General features: G+C 43.0%; 1 protein-coding gene across 1 annotated transcript in view; it reads left to right on the forward strand.

Annotated features, from left to right (window-relative positions):
- LOC122552574 (butyrophilin-like protein 2) overlaps positions 1 to 16,881 on the forward strand; it is a 55,825-nt gene extending 38,944 nt beyond the window's left edge. Inside the window, exons 3-6 of the mRNA XM_043695279.1 lie at positions 2,344 to 2,691; positions 8,006 to 8,287; positions 10,453 to 10,576; positions 13,079 to 16,881. Coding sequence (XP_043551214.1) covers positions 2,344 to 2,691; positions 8,006 to 8,287; positions 10,453 to 10,547 — 725 coding nt within the window. The 3' untranslated portion in view covers positions 10,548 to 10,576; positions 13,079 to 16,881. The remainder of the gene's footprint in view (positions 1 to 2,343; positions 2,692 to 8,005; positions 8,288 to 10,452; positions 10,577 to 13,078) is intronic.
- Positions 16,882 to 23,161: the final 6,280 nt, after the last annotated feature.

Raw genomic sequence — 23,161 nt, forward strand, 5'->3', positions numbered from 1 at the left:
CTTTGGCTTGAAAGACGTGTCATGCAACAATAATAACTTGCATTTATGTAGCACAAAACTTTGTGGGACATTCCATAGGAGGATAATCAAAAAATTGACATTAAGCCATGTAAGGCCTTATTGGGGAAGGTGACAAAAGTCTTAGTTGGTTTAAATATCACAATCTGTCCTGAGGCCCCCCCTGACCTGCTCCGATTTCCAGTTTGGGAATTTGGGTGGATGTTTGGGAGAATCATCTTGTGAATCAAATTGGAAAACAGGATTTTGTCTTTGAACGCCTTCTAGAGGTGGTTACACTTTAATGTTCATTGGACAGTCTGTCTCAGCACCTTGTGCTGCCTGATGGTGGAGTATGTAAGGGTAAAATCACCACAGTCCTACAGGACTGTTTGAGGGGGATGACTGATGGTGAGTTTAAGCTGAGGGTCACCATGCTTTGGACAAGGTTGGGAAGGTAGGATCTTCATCATAGACTCATAGAATCCCTACAGTTTGGAAACAGGTCCTTCGGCCCAACAAGCCCATACCGACCTTCCAAAGAGTAACCCACCCAGACTCATTCTCCTACTACTCGACATTTCCCCTGACTAATGCACCTAACCTATGCATTCCTGAACACTATGGCAATTTAGCATGGCCAGTCCACCTAACCTGCACATCTTTGGGTTGTGTGAGGAAACCAGAGCACCCAGAGGAAACCCACACAGACACTGGGAGAATGTATAAACTCCACACAGATAGTCGCCCGAGGTAGGAATCGAACCTGGGTCCCTGGCGCTGTGTGGCAACAGTGCTAACCACTGAGCCACTGCCAACCCAAATGTTAACCTCTGGTGCTGCAGGAATTCAACCCACCCTGTTGGGCTTCACTCTGCATCATAAAGCATCCATAGCAAACTGACATTCGGCAAAACGTGTACTGGAGTGACACAGCTACCTGGATCATTGCTGATTGAATCACTCAGAACATGACAGCTCACCCTCTTCTGATAATCTGAACCACTCGAAGTGAGAGATAGCCAAAGTTCCTTGTACTGACTGTGAAGTACAGTTGATTTTCAGTTTTTAAGTATGGAGTCAAAAAATGTGGTGTTGGAAAAGCACAGCTGGTCAGGCAGCATCCGAGGAGCAGGAGAGTCGACATTTTGAGTGTAAGCTCTTCAGCGGGGTATTAAGTGTGGAGATTTTGGGGTGAGGTCAGGTGTAAAGGTTAAGGGCTGATGGTCAGTGTTGGGGGAAGTGAAGATGGTTACTGATGGTCTGCCACTCTGCGCAAGAGGAGGCTCCAAGGTTATTTATGCAAGTTTTTATTTACTCTTCGGACGTGGGACTGGCTGGGCCCAGCGTTTATTGCCCGTCCCTAGTTGTCCCCTTGAGAAGGTGGGGATGAGCTGCCTTCTTGAACAGCTGCAGTCCATGTGCTGTACATAGACCCACAATGCCCTTAGGGAGGGAATTCTAGGATTTTGACCCAGTGACACTGAAGGAGTGGCAATATATTTCCAAGGTAAGTGTCTTGAAGGGGAACATGTATCTGTTGCCTATGTCCTTCTCGGTTGAGGTGGTTGTGCTGTGTGAGGATCTTTGGTGAATTTCTGCAGCCCATCTTGTAGATGGTACACACTGCTGTGACTGAGTGTTGGTATTGGAGAGTGTCAGTGTTTGTGAATGTGATGCTAACTAAAATTCTTCCCTCACCTTCAGAGCCTCAGTGAATCAATTTTCCTACATTTCGATACAAAGTAAAGTCGCTTGAACCCAATGTTGAGAACGAAACACATCCATTGGTGTGTGTTTTTCTTTGAGATGCTAATTAGCTTTCTTTACTTGGGGCTCACACTGGCCAGATTGGATCCTTTCACCTGCAGTGACGTTTCAGCTGTAAATCCAGGTTTGTGTACCAGGGGCTTGAAAGGGCACTGTGCAATCCACTGTCATCCTGCTCTCTGAAAGAGGCTTTTCTCAATTGGGTAGGAAGCAGAGGTATGTCAATGGAGTTCGTTTTGAATATTTTTACATCAGAGAAGGGTAGATCTTTGGTTAGGCTATTGCGGGAGGGTAAGTGGGAATGTGGATTTGTGATTGCCATCAGGTTAACCGTGATTTCATTGAATGGTGGAGCGAGGTCGAGAGGCCGAATGGCCTCCTCAGACTCCTTGTTTGTATGAATCGAGGTGCAAATCCGCTATGATTGGAGAGAATGGTGGGCCAGTCCCAAGGGGCCGAATGGCCTCTTGTTGAGGTTCCTGAGCACATTGTAAGGTATTTGGTGTTGGTGTTCACGGTTGGTATATTGTCTACAGTGATGAACTAATCATCCCTCTTTAATATCTCACTCTCCAGGTCATGTTAAAGTGAGATGTAAAGAGGAGCAAATCACAGCCAAGGCTGGTGAAGATGACATCATCCAGTGCCGATTTTATTCCAGAAACAAGGCTGGCAGTGTGGCTTTCGTTTGGAAGAAGGAGGATGCTGCAGGGATTATCTACAATTACACGATGAGCCACAGCAGCCTGGAGGAACAGGAACCCAGCTACCGAGACAGAGTCGAGGTCTTTGACAATGAAATTCCGAAAGGGAATGTGTCCCTTAGATTGAAGAACGTGACTCTCTCTGACTCTGGTATCTACAAACTCTCCGTTGCCACCCGATCCCAAACCACTGAGACACAGGTCTTGCTCAGTATAAGAGGTAAGAATAGGCAACTTTCGTCTTGTTGACTAAAACAAAAATGGATTCATTGCTTCTTTCAGAAACTCTTGTACAGGTGTCAGTCTGATCATGATTGGAGAAAAGCAGTATTTAAACTTGGATACTAAAAGCATTTATTATACAGATATATATATTTTTTAAAAATCAAAATTAAATCCTGTCCTGGGCTTTGTTTGTGTTCCTTCCCTCAATCTGCGCCCAGCATCTTTCCACAGCAGCTCAAGCGAGTCCAGGAAATCATCGTGTGTGGGATTGGGATCATGGCTTGAGACATTTGCTATTACTTGTGGTCGTATGTCAGAGCTCTAACACAATGTGCCACATTGCTGCCTCCTTATTCATCAGTGCTTTTTAAAAGCAGAAGGGATCTGGAGAGGAGTACTTTCAACTGGAAGTACTGCTGCTCCCATCTGGACAAGGTAATTTAAAACGTGTATGATGCCTCTGCCTTGGAATGCATTGTCTGTCATCTCGTTGGGCTGATAAAAGTAACGTATATACCGTAATCGTCTCATTCGTTGTTATAAGGTGCACTTTAATCTGCTGAATGTTAATGGGTGATGACCCCTCTCTGACTAGAGTCTTTAATAATAATAATTATCATCCTCTTTCTTGCAATGGAGGAGTTTCTGGCAAGGTGGACTTCTGTTTTCCATCCCCGTAGTTGTCCTACGACTGGGCGATAAATACCATCTGAAGTGAGTCCGTTGAGGATCAGTCATGTTGAAGTCTCTCAGACACCCAGATTTAATTCCTGGAAGGCTAATCAAAGAATGGGAATTTTGATTTGGGGTGAGTTAGGATTTGGGCAGTCCAGTTTTCCACCTGCTCAGATAGATAACACAACCATGGGCAAGTTTCCCCAACAAATGGGCTGAGTTGTGTGGTGACTGCATAGTTCACAAGAAATCCCACAGGCGTCTGCCCCTGTTTGAGGGAGAGAGAAAGAGAGAGTGAGTTGGTTACATACCACTGCACATTAAGCTGTGGACAAAGCAAGGAGGTGTTGTGGACTCTAATTTCCACATTAAAAGCCATGCTGCATCGAGCTCTGGCCGTGTAGCCAAATGAACTGAAGTGTGGAGATGGTTTATATTATGGAGGAGCAGAAGTAGGCATCTTGGGTCTTCATGAGGGATTTGGGGTGAGCAGCTCAGGTTGGGGTCGGATCTGTGCTGTGCAGCTTACGTATCCTGCCTTTCTCATTCTAGTAATGGTATTAGTTCCTTCTCTCCAATGGAGTAAAGTTTCAAGTCTTTGCCAGTTACTGAAAATATAAAACAGTAGCTCCACTGAATCTGCCTCTTTTATGGCCTGGGATACTGATCAGAGGCACCAAGCCAGAGTACTGTTATGGACCAGAACAAACCCCCTTAAAATATATTAAGGTAGCCTTGACCCAACTTGTTCTTATTTTAAAGGTAAACGTCAAGTTCCATGTTTCAGATGCAGTTTGATTGATCAAAGTACTCGATGCTAAACAAAACACAATTTATTCAAACACCATAGTTAAAATACAACAAAAGAAACAGGAATTTGGAATAGCTTAACTCTATTGGAAAACCTAACAGAATAAATACAGTAACTATTACTCATTAACTGTTCCAGCATAGTAACATTGATTAACACATCCTTTAGCAAAGAGGTAAATTTAGACAAACTGATTTGTCTCCCATGCCTAGGAAGAGAATACCCAGCTTTTAGCTGTAATTTGAGAGAGGAACAAATGGCTTTCACTTCTTCAAGACCTCAACAACAACTGCTACTGAAAACAAAAAATCTTGGTTCGGTGGGTGGGAGCTTGACTACACCCATTCAGGCTGCTTCTATTGTACCAACTTCTTAAGAAAAAAACACCCAAGGCTTCACTGGTTGTTTATCTTCTCACAGACTGCTCGGTACTTGTCCCCCAATCTCTCTCAAAGAAACCAGGACAAAACACACCTCTTAAAGCCACAGCATCCTCATTGTAAACATACTGGCTGAGGACCACATAATTACTTGGAAGTACTGAGCTTCTCCAATGAATTTTCAGTGCTGGGTCGGGTGCAGGGTTGAGACAAGCACCGTGGTCTTAGTGAGATAACTGAATAACGCCATCAGGAGGGAATTCAATTTCCAAATCCCTTTGGAACAGAGAGAGAGAATTTATACAGCATCTTCTTTATATCCAGAACAATTTACAGAATAATATATTTTTGATTTGTAGTTGCTTTTGTATCATGGAAAGTGCAGCAGCAAATTGACATTCAGCAAGCTTTCACAAGTAGTAATTGATAACAGCAAGTGTCATGTCCTGGCCAAGTCTCCAAATAGAGCACGCGCGCGCACACACACACACACCCACACCTTTTACTGCAACTTTTTGACATGTTCCACCTTTGCCCTGGATAGGACAATGTTAGAGAGATTATCTGGGGAAGGGGGGGGTTAGGTACACGCTTGTGTAGAACTCGAGAGAAAGTGTTGGGGGGGGGGGGGGGGGGGCCGGGGTGGGTTGGCGAAAGACGTCAATCATTTGGAGACGGTGCCTGGGCTCTCATCCATCCAGGACTGTTCTTGGTAGCATTTCAGTCAGCCGAGTTCACTTTTAATCACTGTAAACGAAAGATGTGATCAGTATTGGAAATGTGTCTTTGATGTAATGCATCTTGGGATCTTGAGATCTCCTTTGGATAATCCGATTATTTGGATAATTGATATTCAGATAATCGAGGTTCCTCTCTATGCCCTCTGCAATGAGAACTTCTTTAAGACCTCTCATGTTTCTTAACAAATTCAATTACTCAGGTGACAAGGGATGGTGAAGTCTTGTGGAGAGGTCGAGCACTGAGTGAAGTTGTGCCATCTCCCAAGCAGCATAAGTGAAGTTCTAAGGCAACTGTGGAGAGGTTGTTTCCCCTAGGACTCTGGTCTTAGACCAGAGGGTCTAATTTCAGAACAAGGAACAACCATTTTCAGACAGCAATGAGGAGGGATTCCTTCTTAGAGGCTAGTGAATCTGTGCAGTTCTTTACTGCAGAGGCTGGGTCAATAAAAATCTATCACAGCCTTGAATACACTTAATTAGTCAGGGAATCAAGGGTATAGGGAAAAGGCAGGAAAATGGAAGGATTATTGGGTCAACCATGATCTCATTGAATGATAGAACAGATTTGATGGGCTAAATGCTTTACTTCTGCTCCTACAGCTTGTGCTCCAACACTTATAGTTTTAATGGTGACCTTATGGTTTTGGGCTGGCATGATGGCTCAGTGGTTAGCACTACTGCCTCACAGCACCATGGATCCAGGTTCGATTCCAGCCTTTGGTGACTGTCTGTGTGGAGTTTTCACATTGTCTCTGTGTCTGTTTGGGTTTCTTCTGGGTGCTCCTGTTTCCTCCCACAGTCCAAAGATGTGTAAGTTAGATGGATCGGCCACTTTAAATTGCCCGTAGTGTTCAGGGATGTATAGGTTAGGTGGATTATTGGGATATGCAGGGTTAGAGTGATACAGTAGGGGAGTGTTTCTGGGTGGGTTGGGGTGGACTTGATGATCCAAATGACCAGCTTCCACGCTGTAGGGATTCTGTGACTTTTGGGGACTATTGTAGTGACTGGGATTGTTAAAGGTGCAGATGGATGGTGGGAAATTGCCTGCTTTCTGTCTGTTCTGCAGTGCAATCAATCTGGTGAATCATGTAAAAATAACCAGAATTTATAGAAATTTATTTCCCTTTAGATTTTTAACTCTGCGAGGTCAATGATTTATACTGGAGCACAGATAGCTTTCTGCTCCAGGTCACCTTCCACACTGACCCCTGGTTTTCTTACTTGGGAGCTGAGAGAGTCATCCCTGAACCATGACTGAAAGATTCAAAAGGCCAAGTTTTCAGGGCACAGTGAAGAGGGTGGGGCCTGGGAAAAAAATCTGTGATTGAACAACATGCAAAAATTTTAATATCAAGTATCTTTTTAGCTGGACATCCCTGGAAAATACAACAACCTGGTTCCTACTTTTGAACTTTTCATTTTCTGCCTCAGACTACCTGATGTTATAAACCTCTTGGAATTTAATTTGACCATGAGATCAGCCAAATAAATGATGTCATGTATTAGGAACATTGAGTGAATAAAGATATGGTTTACTGAAGAATGTTCAATTTGATGTAACCCACCCACCAGTGTCTCACTGTCTTTTGTATGCACATGAATTACGTTGAATTGTACAGCACGGGAGGATGCTATTTGTCCCATTAGAACCAGTTCCAACTCTTTGAAAAACAACCCTCTAATTGGTCCCACTGTCCTGCCTAGTCACCCCTATCTCTTCATATGTTCCCTTTGTGTGTTTATCCAATTCCTTTCTGAAAGTCATCATGGAATTTGATTTCATTGCCTTTTCCAGCTGCGTATTCCAAATCATAATGATATGCTGCAATTAAGAAAACAATTCTCCTTTTCCAGTTTGTTTCCAAATGTGCTAACTCTGATAAATGAAGTCTCTGATCCTCCTGCCTCCAGAACAGTAACTCCTTCACGACAAACTCTTAATTATTAAAATCTGTGTCAATTTTTCCCCCCACCCTTTAATCTTCTCTATGCAAAGGAAAACACCCCCAACCCCTCCACCTACCAAACTGAAGAGTGTCATCTGTGGAATATCAACAGAAGATGCTTGAAACCCTCAGCAGGCCTGGCAGCATCTTTGGAGAGAGAAACAGAGTTTACTTCAGAACCCACACTGACCTCCAAAACATTAACTGGGTGCCACTCTTCACAGATGCTGATAGACCTGCTGTGTTTCTCCAGCTCTTTCTATTTTTATTCCAGATTTTCAGCATCTGCAGAATTTAGCATTTATTTATGTCAACCGTGATCTTGCTTAAGTAAATCTCCTCTGCACCTCGTACACGGTCGTCTTACGCTTCCTTGAGATTAATTGCCTGAATTGGACACATGATCCTAGTCGAGGCCTAACTGTTATTTTTTGAAGGTTAACCATCATTTCCTTTCTTTTGTCCCTGTTCGTGAAGCCCCAGGATCACATGGCACGTCAACTTGTTGTTAAAGGCAATTACTGAAGCCGGTTCAACTTCAACAAGACTCTGCTTCCATCCCCTTCTCTTCTGGTCTTCCCTGCCCTATTCCCACCTCATAACTGTAGCCATAAAGAGGGTCATCGATTCTCAAGCAGTTGTCCTGTGAGAGCCCCAGTGGACAGCAGTGCTGGTGTTTTAAAGAAGACTCAATGAGGTAAGGTTTCATCTGCCTTGCTGACTCAGTTCAGATTGTTTGCTTTTTGCTTTGCAGCTCTTGGCACGCAGCCTGTCATTCATTCACCTTCCGATGAGCTGGGCCTGTTGGTGCTGGTCTGCGAGTCCTCAGGGTGGTACCCGGCTCCTCGCGTGACCTGGGAAAATGGACTAGGCGAGAATCTAACCAGCTACTCGCACACACAGCTAACTAACTGCAAGGGTGGCAGTGTCTGTGTGAAGAGCACGCTAGAAATGGATAACTGGCCCACCGGCAACTACACGTGCACGATGTGGGACCAGGAATTGGATGAGGGAGTGTCGTCTACTTTCACTCTGAGTGAGTATGGCCTGCAATATTGCAGTAAAGTTGTGTGAAATGGATAATGTCAGTGAAACTGTCTAACGTGGCCTGAAAAATTAAATCCAACTTCAGTTCGGCAGATTGTTCTGTTTTGATTTTTCTTTCGTTTTCTGGGGGGGGGGGGGGTCTGTGCTCAAAGCTTGCAAGACAGTTGGTAATAAGGATGGGGCGAGATCAGAGGTTTAATTTACACTGAGTTATGATGATCGAGGGTGCACTGCCTGCCCCAGTGGTGGGGGTGCAGTGAGTTGGATAAGTACTTGAAAAGGAGGCATTCACAAGTCTAGAAGGAGAGGACAGAGGAGTGGAACCAATTGGACAGCACTTTCCAAGAGCTAGCACCGGTGCAATGGGCAGAGTGGCCTCTTTTGTTCTGAATTTCTGCCCAATGAAATGTTTTCTATTGAAAGTCATCCATAAAACCATAAGATATAGGAGCAGGATTAGGCCTTTCAGCCCATTGAGTCTGCTTTGTCATTTGATTGTATCTGATATGTTTCTTAAACCAATTCACCAGCCTTCTCTCTGTAACCCTTGACCCACTTACTAATCAAGAGCCTACTTATCACTCTGTTAAAGACATTTAATGACTTGGTCTCCACAGCCCTCAATGGCAATGAGTTACACAGATTAAGAATCATCTTGATGAAAACATTCCTCCTCATATCAGTTCTAAAGGGTCATCCCTTCACTCTGAGGTTGTCCCCCTGGGTGTTAGTCTCCTGGTCTCATTGTTCATTTGGCAGTCTTGGATATCAACACGCCTCTTTAGGGAGGTGTCTGGAGTAGGCCTAGCTTCCAGCAGTAACTGTAATCCTATTCCTTGAGAATGGAAGTTGAACTAAACCATCGTTGATTTGAGCAACTCTTATCATTTGGAACTGCCTGTGATGGTTGTGAGAGTTGGAAGCCAGAGACTTGATGAAAGAAATTAACCCTGAACCTACCTCAACTTTCCGTGGAGTGACCTCTTCACAATTCCTGCCCTGATTCGCTTCAGCCTTTTGGGGAGCCTCTGAGCCGGTTTGCTCTGGGAGGAGTGGAGGATGGCAGCAACCATTATTTAATGCTGTTTCTGGGATATAGGCTCCATTTAACACTAGACCCCCTCCCTGAAGTGTATTGAACTTGTAGTTTTACAGTGCTGTCAGCAACAGTTTAAAAGGACCTGTGGTATTTCCAGTTCCTTCTGACAACTAACTTGGACTGGTGACCAGCTCTAAGGCAGATTAAGGAATGCTGTCCTCTAGTGAACTGTGATTTCCACTTGAGAGCTTGCACCTTGTAGCCAGGTCACAGACTTCAGTGGCCCACTTTAGTGGCAGTGAGGAAGTCTGAAAGACTGACAAAGCCCCAGCCTTGAACTCGAGGAGACAGACTCCGGTGGCACAATGGTTAGCACTGCTGTCTCACAGCACCAAGGATCTTGATTTGATTCCAGCCTCAGGTGACTGTGCAAACTCTACCAGACATTCTCCCCGTTTCCTCGCACAGTTCAAAGATGTGCAGACTAGACAAATTGCCCAAAGTATCCAGGGATTTGCAGACTAAATAGGTTATCCTTGGGAAATGCTGGGTTACAGGGATGAAGAGGGTCTGGATGGGATGGTCTTTAGTGAGTTGATATTTCTCAATGGGCCAAATGACCTGCTCTGCACAGTAGGAATTCTATGGTAGTTCACCTGCAGCCTGCATCTCTGTAGCACCTTTAACATCCCAGGGACTTCACAGGAGAGTCATCCAGCAAAGGATGACATTGACCAAGTTTCCATACATGGCTCTAAGGGACAAGGAAGTACTTCAGGGAAGTGGGAGGCAGAGCCAGGAGGGAATTTCTGGAGGTTAAACCCTAAGCAGTTTGAAAGCTTTGCCAACAACACAGGAGCAGTGAAACTCGGGTGCACATGATGCCAGAGAACTTTGTTCTAGATCTGGAGGAGATCACAAGAAGGAGCAAGGATCTTGGAGGCGTTTCATAACAAGGTTAAGAATCCTTGTTACTGAGATTCCACAGAATAGATGGTGGCTGATTTAAGAGGTAAATGTTTTAAATGCAGTGGTCAGAAAGCAGCTCTTAGGTTCTTGCATTGTGGGACTAAGACTAGAAGTGAATATCATAGCAATGTCTGAATGTTTTACAGTTCACAGGGTACCACTGGGTACAGTCATCGGTGCGACTGGTGCAAGCGTTTGTGCTTTCATTCTGATTGTCGCTGTCTGTTGGAGCTGGTGGTAACAAGCAAGTGATACGATTGGGATTTTGTGGTGAGTATCTGACACACACCCACTCCCCTTCCCTTCAGTGCAGTGCAAACTGAAAAGCTGAAGCAACAGATAGGATCTTTCCAATCTGTGTCTATTTGGTTGATCTCTTTTCTGTGATATTTCATGGGAGTGTAATTGTCCAGAAAAAAAGAATCTGTGAGCAATGATTTTAATGATCAGCGTCAAACTTCCATGTTTAAAATTTAATCGGAGCCTGGCAGTTTACTGTCAATCCTTATTATCCAAGGTAGCAATTTTACCAATCAGAATCCACTTGTCAATCAATCGGCACTCTCATCTCATACAGTGTAAATGTTGTTCCCTTTTTACTGTCAGTATTCTTATGAGTTGTCCTGATGAATGCAACGTGAAAACCTATGTCACATGCTCTTTGTCCAGCAATACTAACTTGTATTTATTAATTGATTGATTGGAATTTAAATTCCAAGCAGCTCTTGTGGTAGGATTTGGCGTCCATGTCACCAGGGCATTCAGCTGAGCCTCTGAATTACTCCTTCAGTGAGATTACTGCTGTAATATTGCCCATACATTGGAAAGTGAACCACAAGATATAGGAGCAGAATTAGGCCACTGCTCTGCCATTTGATCATGTCTGATATGTTTCTCAGCCCATTCTGCTTGTAATTCTCTGTGTAATTCTTGATCCCCTTACGAATCAAGATCTATTTATCTCTGTCTTAAATAGACTCTACAGCCCTCTGCAGCAATCACTTCCACAGATTTACCATCCCTCTGGCTGAAGCAATCCCTCCTCATCTCAGTTCTAAAGGGTTGTCCCTTCACTCTGTGACTGTGCCCTCCTAAAACATAGAACAGTACATGCAGGGACAAGCCCATCATGCCGACTATGATGTTCTAGTCTAATCCGATCTGCCTGCCCATGGTCTATATCCCTCTATTCCCTGTCTGCTCATGTCTCTGTCTGTTCAACGCTGCTATCTGCTTCTACCATCTCCCCTGGCAGCTTCTGTGTTTACCACACATTTTGTTTACACTCCCCCTCCCCCCACCCTAAACTTCCTAGTATTTGACACGATTCCCACACGATCCAACCGCTTCATAATTTTATTTACTTCAATCAGGTCACCCATTCAGCCTCTGACTCTCCGAGTTTGTCCATCCTCTCCTGTATAGCTAATACTCTCCAAGGCAGACAATATCCTGGTAAACCTCTTCGCACCCTCATCAAAACCTCTACATCCTTCCTATAGTGTAACGACCCGAACTGCACGCAATACTCCAAGCATGGCCTGACCAAAGCCTTATACAGTTGCAACATGACATGCCAACTTTTATACTCAGTGCCCCAGTGATGAAGACAAGCATGCAATATGCCTTCTTCACCACCTTATCCCCTTGTGTTGCCACTTTCAGGCAGGTAAGAATCTGCACCCAAAGATCCCTCTGCATATCAATGCTCCAAAGGGTCTGGATATTTACTGTTTGCTTTCCTCTTGCATTTGACCTTAGCAAATGCATCACCTCACACTTGTCTGGATTAAATTCCATCTGCCATTTCTCCACCCAACTTCCCAGTTGATCTATATTCTGCTGTATCTTTCAATATCCTTCCTCTCTATCCACACCTCCATCTATTTCCTGCTAGTGGAAACATCTTCTCCATGTCTACTGCATCCAGGCCGCTCAGTGTTCTGTAAGTTTCAGTCAAATCCTCCCTCATATTTCTAAATTCCATTGAGCATAGACCCAGAGTCCTTACCCACTTGCCATATCCTTGGGATTGTTGTTGGAGGCAGTCCAGAGGATATTTACAAGGCCAGAGGTATCATCCTTAGACATGGGCCCAAAACTGCTCACACTATGCCTGATGCAATCTGACCAGAGCCTCATACAGCCTCAGCTGTCCATCTCTGCTCTTGTATTCTAGCCTTCTTTAAATAAATGCTAACATTGCATTTGCTTTTCTAACTGCCACCTGAACCTCGATGTTAACCTTAAAAGAATCCTGAACTAGGACTCCTAAGTGCCTCTGTACTTAAGATTTCCACAGACTTTCCCTGTTTAGAAAGTAGTCTATGCTTATATTCTTTCTACCAAAGTGCATAACGTCACACTTTCCCACACTGTATTCCATCTGCTACTTTTTTACCCACCCTCCGAGCTTGTCCAAGTCCTTTTGCATCCTGCCCACTTCTTAAACACTATCTGCTCCTCCACCTATCTCTGTATCCTCTACAAACTTAGCAACAATGCCCTCGGTTCCTGCATCCAAAACATTAACATATAGCGTGAATAGTTGTTATCCCAACACTGATTCTTGCGGAACTGCCCTCGTCGTCGGTTGCCACTTTACCCCACTCTCTGCCTCAGCCAATCAATTCCATGGTTCAGGCTGTTTGTTCCCTGTGTGATAGTTTCCCAATTTCTGTGCAACCTAAAAAGAACATTGATGCCAGTTAACCCCCAGGTGTTGTCCGTGCATGAAATGGAGTGACTATTAAATTGTGTTTTCTTTGCCAGGTTCCTCCTGTGTAACTATCACTGAAGACTCTGTTGGTTTAAAGGTGTGAACACAAGACAAGCTGGACTGGGTGAAAAGGACTTTGTTTCCACCCTGTACCAAATGAGGACTCCTCTTCTTTCCTATTAGAAGATACCAGAACCAACTGAGTTCCAGTGTTAAACCTTCCTGAGTGCAGGTGTTACAGCGTTCTGCTCCACACAGGCTGTCATGCAGTCAGAAAGGAACAAAAAGACTGGTGCTATTTTAATGGGTTTGTTTTTTTGCACTTTACAGTGTGGTCCTTGCGCTGTGTGTCAAGAGTTCAATGATGTATTGCTGCAAAAGAAAAAAAACTGACTTTTACAATCAGGGATTTTGCAGGTCGAGAGTATAATTTAACCGGTCAATTCTCACTTTCTATCTAGCATGTTGTATAGCAATGGCTTTACTTTTTTTCCTTTTAAGCAACAGTTGTTAAGTACACTGATGAAAGTCTGTTTTATAGCATTGAGTAACCCACTTCCAAGGAGCCATGAACCGATTTCACTGGATTCTGGTCAGATTACTTCATGCCCTGAGGAAGGTTAAACTGGTACGATGATAAATCTTTAGAACTAATCCAAGCAAATCCATTAAGACGTTGCTGTTTTGTCCAAGTCTATATTGTGGAGATGGGCCGGTCCCATGATGCCAGCAAGAAAGCAGTTGTGGGGTGATCACTTCTCCTTGCAATTGTTACACTTTCCATCAATCTCACTTCAATCCCATCTGCAGAGTGTTTGTGTTTTTGGAGTTTAATTGTCAGGCAGCCTGTAGTTTTTCCTGGTTGATCTGCCTCACCTTTTATTTTGCAACCATTTGGGAGTGAGAATTCTTGTGAACTTTCTTCATACGGGTATAATCTGACTCCGCATTCACAGATTATGTCACACAAGCTGCAAGCACCACGACATTAGTCCCTCTCATGTTGTGATGAGCTAAATTGCTTGGAGATTTCTAGACAGGAGGAGGCCATTTATCCCATGCTATTTAGAGTCAGTTTTGTAGCCCATTGTAAAACTAAATCCAACTGCCCTCCTCTCTATCCACATACCCCTGTACCTAACCTTGCTTCTAATATTTATCCAGATCTCCTTTTTATTTAAAAAAAAAAGTTATTTCCTATAACACTGTACCAACTCCTGAAACAACTAACCTTTTCCACCATCTATGATTAATATAATTAATCACTGGCGCTCCAGCCAGCGGAAACTATCTTTCCCCTGTTGCCTTATTAAAATAATTTTTAAAACACTTATATTAGATAATCTGTTGACACTTCATTGAAAGCAGTGTGTGTATAGGAACAGGAGTAGGTCATTGATCCCCCTTGAGCTGTTCCATCAATCGAGACGGTCCTGGTTGATCAATAATGATAAAAACAAGTTAGATTTGGTGTTCCTTGAGTTTAAAAGATTAAATTGTGATCTAATTGGCTGCTCAAGATTATTAAAAGTTATAGGGCATAGACAGAGAAATCCTATTTCCTCATAGAGGTCCAGAGCAAAATACCAGCAGGTTGTTCAAGGCTGATTGTAGGAAGCACGTCTTCACACATAGGTTGTTGGAAACCTGGAGCATCTTCTCAAAACGCTCTGAGGCTTAGAGTCAGTTCAAAATTTCAGGTTTGTTGTTATGGTTTCCAGAAACAAGGTGGTCAGCTGACATTAAGATACAGCTCAGTGAGAATTGCATTAGGAATAAAGGATCAGGAATATGCCATTGAGGTCTCTGGTGTCTGTTTGCCTGGATGATTTGGTGATGGTCAGTCTGTGCCCTAACTACATTTACTTGCCATTGTCCACATCCCTTAATGTATCTGATGAACAAGAATGAGAAAATTATGTAGTCTTTTTTAAACTGAGTGAAAAATGTGTACCTGAAGTCTCTCCCTCCAACAATGATTGCCTGTGGTTTCTGGGAATAACACTCCCCACCACTTTAATAATCTGTAATGACATCCCCCAAGACCAAAGACTGAGTTTGTGCTGTGACCTATCAAATTTCTCACCAGGTTAAGAAAATTCAGTATTAATTCTTGAGATGTGGGTGTGACTGACAGGGCAGCTAGTTACTGCCATCCCCTATTAGCCTAAGGTAGTGGTGATGGTATTAGAGTACTTGGACAGTTCAGAACATCGGAACAGTTTGCCAACCTATTTCAGAGGGCAGTTTGAGTCAACTGCGGATGGGCAGATTGTGAAAGGATGCCAGGTTTCCTTCTCTAAAGCGCACAAATAGATTGGTCAGCTTTTCTGATTATCTAAAGTTTCAGCATCACTTTTACTGATATATCTCCTTTTTATTTATTGATTTAGTTTGAAAATAAAATCATCTTTCCGTGTTGGGATTTCAGCTTTTGTTTTCTGCGTTGGCAGTCGAATACCTAACCACACTGCTAATTTTATAGTCCCAGATTTTGTTGCCTCCTGTTCTGCCTTATCCATCAGCCCTAACTCTTTCAGCACCTTAAGCATTTCTGCATCTGTATCTCTTTGTGCCACTCCTACTGCTGTTATCTTGTGTTCCCTCTCACTCAATACTTAGACACAATGGTATATTCCCTCATGCCTCTGCACTTCTGTATATGTCTTCCCATTCCATGTCTTCCTGAAATCTTCTATAGCCTACCTCACTGTTTTTAACAAGCCTCTTACTTTTGTGCCATCACTGAATTTTGAGGTGAGGTTCCATACTCTCATCCAAATAATCACCTGCATAAAGAATGATCTTACATTTACAGCTGTTGGCCATGGCTCAGTGGGTAGCCTGTTCCCTGTGTGTGTGAGAGAGAGAGAGAGAAAGATTTTAGCTTCAAATCCAATGATGAGGACATCTCTGAAGCTAATGCTGGAGTGCAGTACTGAGGGAGCACTGTATGGTCAAAGGTGCTAATTCTTAAGATATTTATTAAACTGAAGCCCTAAATTCCCTCTGGAGGTATAAGATTGATAATATTGATTACACGTTGAAAGAATGTAATTGGCTATGAAGTAATTTGCGATGTTATGGGCCCTTAATAGCACTATACAAATGCAGTTTTTTGAGGAAAACAGGTAAACTCAGCACTGACTGGTTGGTGTACCACTTTCAATCCAACATCTACTGAAGGTCAATGCAATAACATGGATCTTTCTTCATTGCTTAAAGGTTGAGTTCACGAATCATGTTTACAATTTAAATTTAACCACTCAATTCCACTTGATGTTATTTTTATCGGGAGTGAGTGGCTGATAACTCTTATTGCTGTGTTATGTGGGGGTATGTCTTACAGCTGGGAACGGCAGCAGAACATTGGGAGTGTAACAAACAGGATGCACTGAGCTTCAGACAGGGAGTTGCTCCTTGCAGAATTTACCCAATGGAAGACTGCACACATTTCAGCAGCAGCTTCCAGTTGAATGCAAACTTGCCCCTCAATCCCTTTTTAAAAAGAAACGCACCCTGGCCAAAATATCTATGACTGACTCATTGTGTTAAATGCACAGTTTTTACACTTGATAGTTTACTAATTGCTTCGGCTCAGTTCCAGCTTCAAACTTAACGCTTTTTAGTTTAGTCACCAAAGTCCAGATATTGTCAGTTTCCCAGGTCAAGTGGTTCAAGCTGCAAACAAAAGTTATCAGTTAGGAGACCTCGGGCGCCTGGTCATTTGGTTGTTTGCTCAGGTGAAGCTATCAGAAAAATGTCTGATATTGACCTTCATTATTGTACATACTTGTTTTAATGTCCGTTGTTAATGCTCATTATAACGTCTATAAAAATGAAAAATTCTGCAAAAGCCTGGAGTGACTGGAATATTCTCACTGTGATTGACCCTGTGTTCCTGATTGGGTTGTTAACTGGAAAGGCACATTCTGGAAGGTTCCATTCTGATGCCTCCCTCCTCCAGCCACCCTGTGCCCTACTGTTCACTGTTCCATCATTGAGACATGTTTTGTTGATCCTCAGTTTGGCTTATCTTTCACCCATTCAATTGGAAAATGATCAAACTCTCAAAGTTGAATGACAGTCAAAAATCATTCAAACAACTTTTTAAGCCATCTCTCTTTTTAACTATTCATGAGCATTCCAAACAAACAATATTTTTTTTTGGAAAAAATGCCTGTGATTTTCCTGGGTTTTGCTTGTGGTGTTCTGCTGGAAATCTTTAATCCCCAAAAAAGAAAATTTGCTGTGGTCACCTTACCCTGGTCCCTGTGTTTGACAAGTGCTGTCATTGCCTCTGCAGCTCCTGCTGAGGTCCCATTAACACAGATGGCAATTGTCAGCCAGTTCACTCAATGTGATGATAAGGCAGAGGTCTCTGACATTGTCATTTGTACTATTCAGAGCGTGCTCCAGGACCGGCTGAGCTCTACCCAAGCACAACAGCATTGACTAAGTGAAAATTGCTCAGGTGTGTCCTCAGCAAAGCAGGAGAATATCCAGTTCAGCCAATCTTGATCATCAGGCAGTATGGTGGCTCAATGGTTAGCACTGCTGCCTCACAATACCAGGGACCTGGTTCAATTCCACTATCAGTCTGTGTAGACTTTGCACATTTTCCCTGTATCTGCATGGGTTTCCTCTGGATGCTCTGGTTTCCCCCCCACAATGATGTCCATAGTGTCCAGGAATACGTAAATTAGGTGGGTTAGCCATGGGAAATACATGGTTACAGGGATAGCACAGCAGTATATGTATGGGTGGGAGGGTCAATGTGGACATGATGGGCCAAATGGCCTGCTTCCACACTGTAGAGATTCTAGAAATGTTCCCAATGATGGGGTTCACTGACAGTGCTACAAAGCAACATTAAATCATCAGTAAGCTGTAGGTCACAGTCAGTTTGGTTTCCATCTGAATCACTTGATATCAGATCTCACGACAGCCTTTTTCAAAACACAAATAAGCTGAACTTGAGACATACCTTAGAGTGATTATCAAGGGAATATTTCAGCCAGTGTGGCATCAAGGAACCATAGAAAAACTGGACTCAATGGAAATCAGAGGGCAAACTCTGTGGTTGGCATCATACCTGGTACCTAAGAAGGTGGATGGGGTTGCTGGAGGTCAGTTATCTTAGTTCCAGGATGCCTCTGCAGGAGTTCCTCAGGTTAGTGATGTAGGCCCAACCATCTTCACACTTCCCTACATTGGTATGGTAGAATTGGCATCATGCAACTATTAGGGCACAATGTTCAGGACAATTTGCAGCTCTTAAGATGCTGGAGCAATTAAGATTGGCTGTGTAACAGGATATGGATAATAGCCAGGCTTCAGCTGTTAGATGACATGTAACCTTCCTGTCATAGCTGGCAATGACCAGATCTGCAACTGATCCAGCCTCATAAACACAATGGTTCCAAGATCTGGAATTGGAAATTCTGCTGCAGGTAACTCACCACCTGACTCCCCAAAGCCTGTCCAAAACCAACAAGACACTAGAGAGAATAGTGATGGAATACCCCTCGTTGCCTGGATGGATGCAGCTCCAAAACTATTCATGAAGCTTAATTTGACACCTTTTAGGATCAAGCATCACAGTTTCTTGAACACCTTGCACACTCAGTCCATCCACACCAAACAGATGCACAATGACAGCAGTGTGTGTGATTTATAAGACACACTGCAACAGCTCGTCAAGCTGCCTTCAACAATGGTCCAGACCCACAACCCCAGCCAGCCAGAAGGGCATGGGCAGTGAATGTGTCGGAATACAAAAAGTTCCAAATGCCTCCAAATCTGACACTAAGCTGATATCAAGTCATAGAGAGATACAGCATGGAAACAGACCATTTGGTCCAACTTATGCACACTGACCAGATATCCTAACCTAATCTAGTCCCATTTGCCAGCATTTGGCCCCTATCCCTCTAAAATCTTTCTATTCATATACCCATCCAGATGCTTTTTAAATGCTGTTATTGTACCAGCTTCCACCACTTCATCTGGCAGCTTATTCCACACACACACACACCACCCTCTGCATGAAAAAGTTGCCCCTAAGGTCCCTTTTATATCATTACCCTCTCACCCTGAACCTATACCCTCTAGTTCTGGAGTCCCCCACCCCAGGAAAAAAAACGTCTTTATCCTATCCATGCCCCTCATGATTTTATAAACCTCTATAAGGTCACCCCTCCACTTCCAATGCTCCAGGAATAATAGCCCCAATCTATTCAGTCTCTCTCACAACCTTGTAACTGCAATCCTGGTGTGCTCCTTATATATATAAATAAATTACCTCGACTCCAGTATAAGGGGCAGCTAAATAAAGTTTAAAGACAATACAGAAGTGAATAGTTGATAAGGCTAGTCACAGACATCAGTCTAGCTGAGACCAATTGGTAAATTGGGCAAATTAAGGTTAATTAGAAATACAGGACACTAAAAGTGACTTGACTTTGAAAAGTGTTGAACAGAAACATCTTGACATCCATTTACACAAAGCCTTAAAATAGTGGCACTTTAAGTTGATTGGGCGGTTATATGATTAAAAACACTTGAATCATTTGTGTTTGGGAAGTGAGTAATGGAATCTTCTAAAACACTGGTTAAGTGTTAACCAGAGCATTGTGGACAGTTGCGGGCACTACTTTGGGAAAGAAGTAGAAATAGTACAGGTTGAGGAGAATTTGGAAACATTAGTCCTGTTCTTGGAATGGAGAAGATTAAAAGTTGACTGAGTTGAGGTCTTTGACATGATGAAAGGTTATGATGGAGAATAATTACTATCTCTGGTAAGTGGGTCAAGAACCAAGATCATTGAGGAAAGCACGGAGATGGAATTGAAATGTTTTCACTCAGTGTTCCATTCCCAATAACTATCTGAAAATATGTTGGGAGCTGACTCCATAAATAAGTTTTGAAAATGAATTGTACAGACATTTGAAGATGAGGGTCTCACAGGAAATAACAATGAGGGTGTGAGTCTAAACACCATGGTTCTTTCAAAGACCTGGCATAGGAAAATGGGTTGAATGGCCTCTTGTTGTACTGAGTTTCTATAGTTCTAATTTTAATTAAGCTCTTCAAATGAGTGAACTATCCAAAGATGATTCACAGGAGTATTATCAGATAAAAGATGACTTGCAAGTGCACTTGATTAAAAGAGGAACATTTAGTATGCATCATTTTTGACACTATTAAAACAATCATGTTAGTAATGTAAAATATAGTTTATTTTTCATTGTAACTTAAAGAGATGGTGTTTAAATTTATTCTAATAACTGTTTGGTGATCTGCAGTGGTTAATTTGTTTCCTGATATAATAGGACAGTCAAACAGAGGAGGTCAGGCTTTAGGCGACATTAATATGAGTCTCAAGTAAAGGTGAAATACTGTGGATGTTGGAAATTTTGAAATAAAGATAGAAAGTTTGCACAAAACTACTAGTTAAATCTCTAATCCCATTATAAATAACCACTTACACGTGCACACACACAAAATAAAACATGGATTTCATGGGAGGGAAAACTGAGAAAGCATTTCAATGATTTCTGTTCACATGATCTGCTGAGATGGTTCTTGCGCTGATCATAATGCTGCATATCCGTGTTTATTCTGCAGATGTTTTCACTGGTTTGTAGGATATGCAGTGGCTGGTTCACCCTTAAAATGACTATGACTTATTAAAAATCACAGCTTACAGCAAATGCTGGAGGAAAAATAATTTTGCAGTAAAAGCTCATTTAAGCCTGAAGAAAGCAGGGAACACAGAGCGCCTGAGCTACTTGAAATCTAAAACCTTCTCTCCGTCTAGTTCACAGTCCCAAGCTGTTCAGCGATCTGAAAACCAATCATAAAAGTTGTTGGCAGGCAGAAGGCTTTTGCCATCATTATCTGGTCCCTAGTTCACAGACCTCTAAGGTATTGTTACTGACCAAAGCTCCATTTGTACACAAACCTTTGGCTCCACCTCATCTGCAAACTACACTTCTGCTGGAACCAGCAGCAATGTAAACATTGTTGACAATGAGTTGAGAGTATGGTGCTGGAAAAGCTAGGCAGGTCAGGCAGCATCCGAGGAGCAGGAGAATCAACGTTTTGGGCAAAAGCCCTTCAGCCTGACTGGCTGTGCTTTTCCAGCACCACACTCAACTCTGATCGCCAGCAGCTGCAATCCTCACTTGCTCCTAATTGTTCACAATGAGTGTCAGCTTGCTTGCTGTCCAGCCATGCAGCAGTCCTTGGTTAAAAAACAGCTCTTTTGTTATTTAAATCCGTAATTTAAATAGACTAAAAGGAAACCTTAGAATTTTCTCAGTGTATTAGAAATGTGCAGATTTCGAACTAAGCATGTGTAATTACACAGAGGTGCACTTTCTCATGTACTCCTTTCCAGGGGAGTACTGTATTTGCTCCTGATTTCAAGTCCACTTTCTTCAAAAAATGCTCCAAAAGTTTTCAACCTCCATGTTTTATAAGCAAAATCAATCCTAGATTAGTCTAATCCAAAAGCAAGCCAATGCTTTCAATGCCTCTGTTCCAGACCCCACCGTATAAAGAGTCTTCCAATAAATCCAATGGGTTTGCACTCACCTGCTCTCTCATACAAACCAGATTATATCACTCTTCCAGAAAGTGCTCTCTAATCATTTCTCATTTGTTACAATACTAACTGATACCAAAGTAAAGTCATCCAAAGAGGTCCACGGAGCTGCTTTCTCGTGAGAGAAAGATGACCGATGGTGGTTTGACCAAGCATTGCTCCACCTCACTCAAGGGGAAAAGTTGAGAAGGTGAGACTTTTGTGTTAGCCTCAGCTGGATCAGGAACTGAACCTACTGTGTTGGCATTACATTTAAAATTGAAAAGTGTGGCACTCGAAAAGCACAGCTGGTCAGGCAGCATATGAGGAGCAGGAGAGTCGACGTTTCGGGCATATGCCCTTCATCAGGAATGTTACCACATTTCTCCTGGAACGTTCTACACTTGTCTCCATCGCAATCACATCCTTCTGATAACTTAGGGACCTGAACGACACACAGACCTCCAACTGTGAATCAACCACTGTTTGATAAAGTTCCAATAGGAATGCCATACTCCAACATTCTACGAGCCGGTTAATGAAGGCAAGCAGCCCATGTGTCTTCTTCCCCACCCTGTCCACCTGTGCTGACACCTTCAAGGATACCTGGACTTGTACACTAAGGTCCTTTTGTTCTCAGTACTCCTGAAGGACATACTATTCATTGTGTATATCCTTCCCTTATTGGGCCTCCCAGAATGCATCACCTCAGAGTATCGAATATGAACTACATCTGCCATTGCTCTGCCCAATTTACAAGTGATCAATATCAGACTGTTGACTGAAACTGTCCTCCTGACTATCCACACTACCAAGGAGGAGAAAGTGAGGACTGCAGATGCTGGAGATCAGAGCTGAAAATGTGTTGCTGGAAAAGCGCAGCAGGTCAGGCAGCATCCAAGGAACAGGAGAATCGACATTTCGGGCACAAGCCCTTCTTCACACTACCAAACTTTGTTACCTATAAATTTACTAACTCGACACGTTGACAGTAAAAATGTTCAAGCTTTATTCCTGAGACTGGTCATCAGATTCTTTCACCTAGTGTTTGGATTGTTGACACTGCAATGTGCTCTTTTCCTTTGACTGAAATGAATGTCGGTGTTCTGAAGGTTAAAAACATATTAGCACCCTCTTGTGGACATGTTCAGTGTCTGACCAACTATTGTGGCCAAATTGTAAAAATAAAGCTTCTGGCCATTTTCATATTGAAGAGAAAAGGAGGGATGATGGGGGAATTGGGATCCCCGTCCCACATTGTGCTCCCTTTTCCCATTCTCTGAGCTGAGGCTCAGTGAGTGTTACACATACTCAGCTTATGACAGCACTTTTCACCACAGACCATCCCAAACTGCTTCACAGACAGTGACGGTCTTCGACTCACTGCTGTTAAGGAAAAGTAGCAGGCCGTCTGTGCACAGCAAGATCCCACAAAGTGATGGGATCGTGACCAGATAATATCTTTCTATTTGCCGAGAGTTGCAAGGGAGGAGCGAAGAACTTGTGGGAAGTTTTTAAGTGGGTGAGCTCTAAACCCGAGACTCTA

This window comes from Chiloscyllium plagiosum, chromosome 9, assembly GCF_004010195.1.
Source record: "Chiloscyllium plagiosum isolate BGI_BamShark_2017 chromosome 9, ASM401019v2, whole genome shotgun sequence".
Classification (NCBI taxonomy): domain Eukaryota; kingdom Metazoa; phylum Chordata; class Chondrichthyes; order Orectolobiformes; family Hemiscylliidae; genus Chiloscyllium; species Chiloscyllium plagiosum.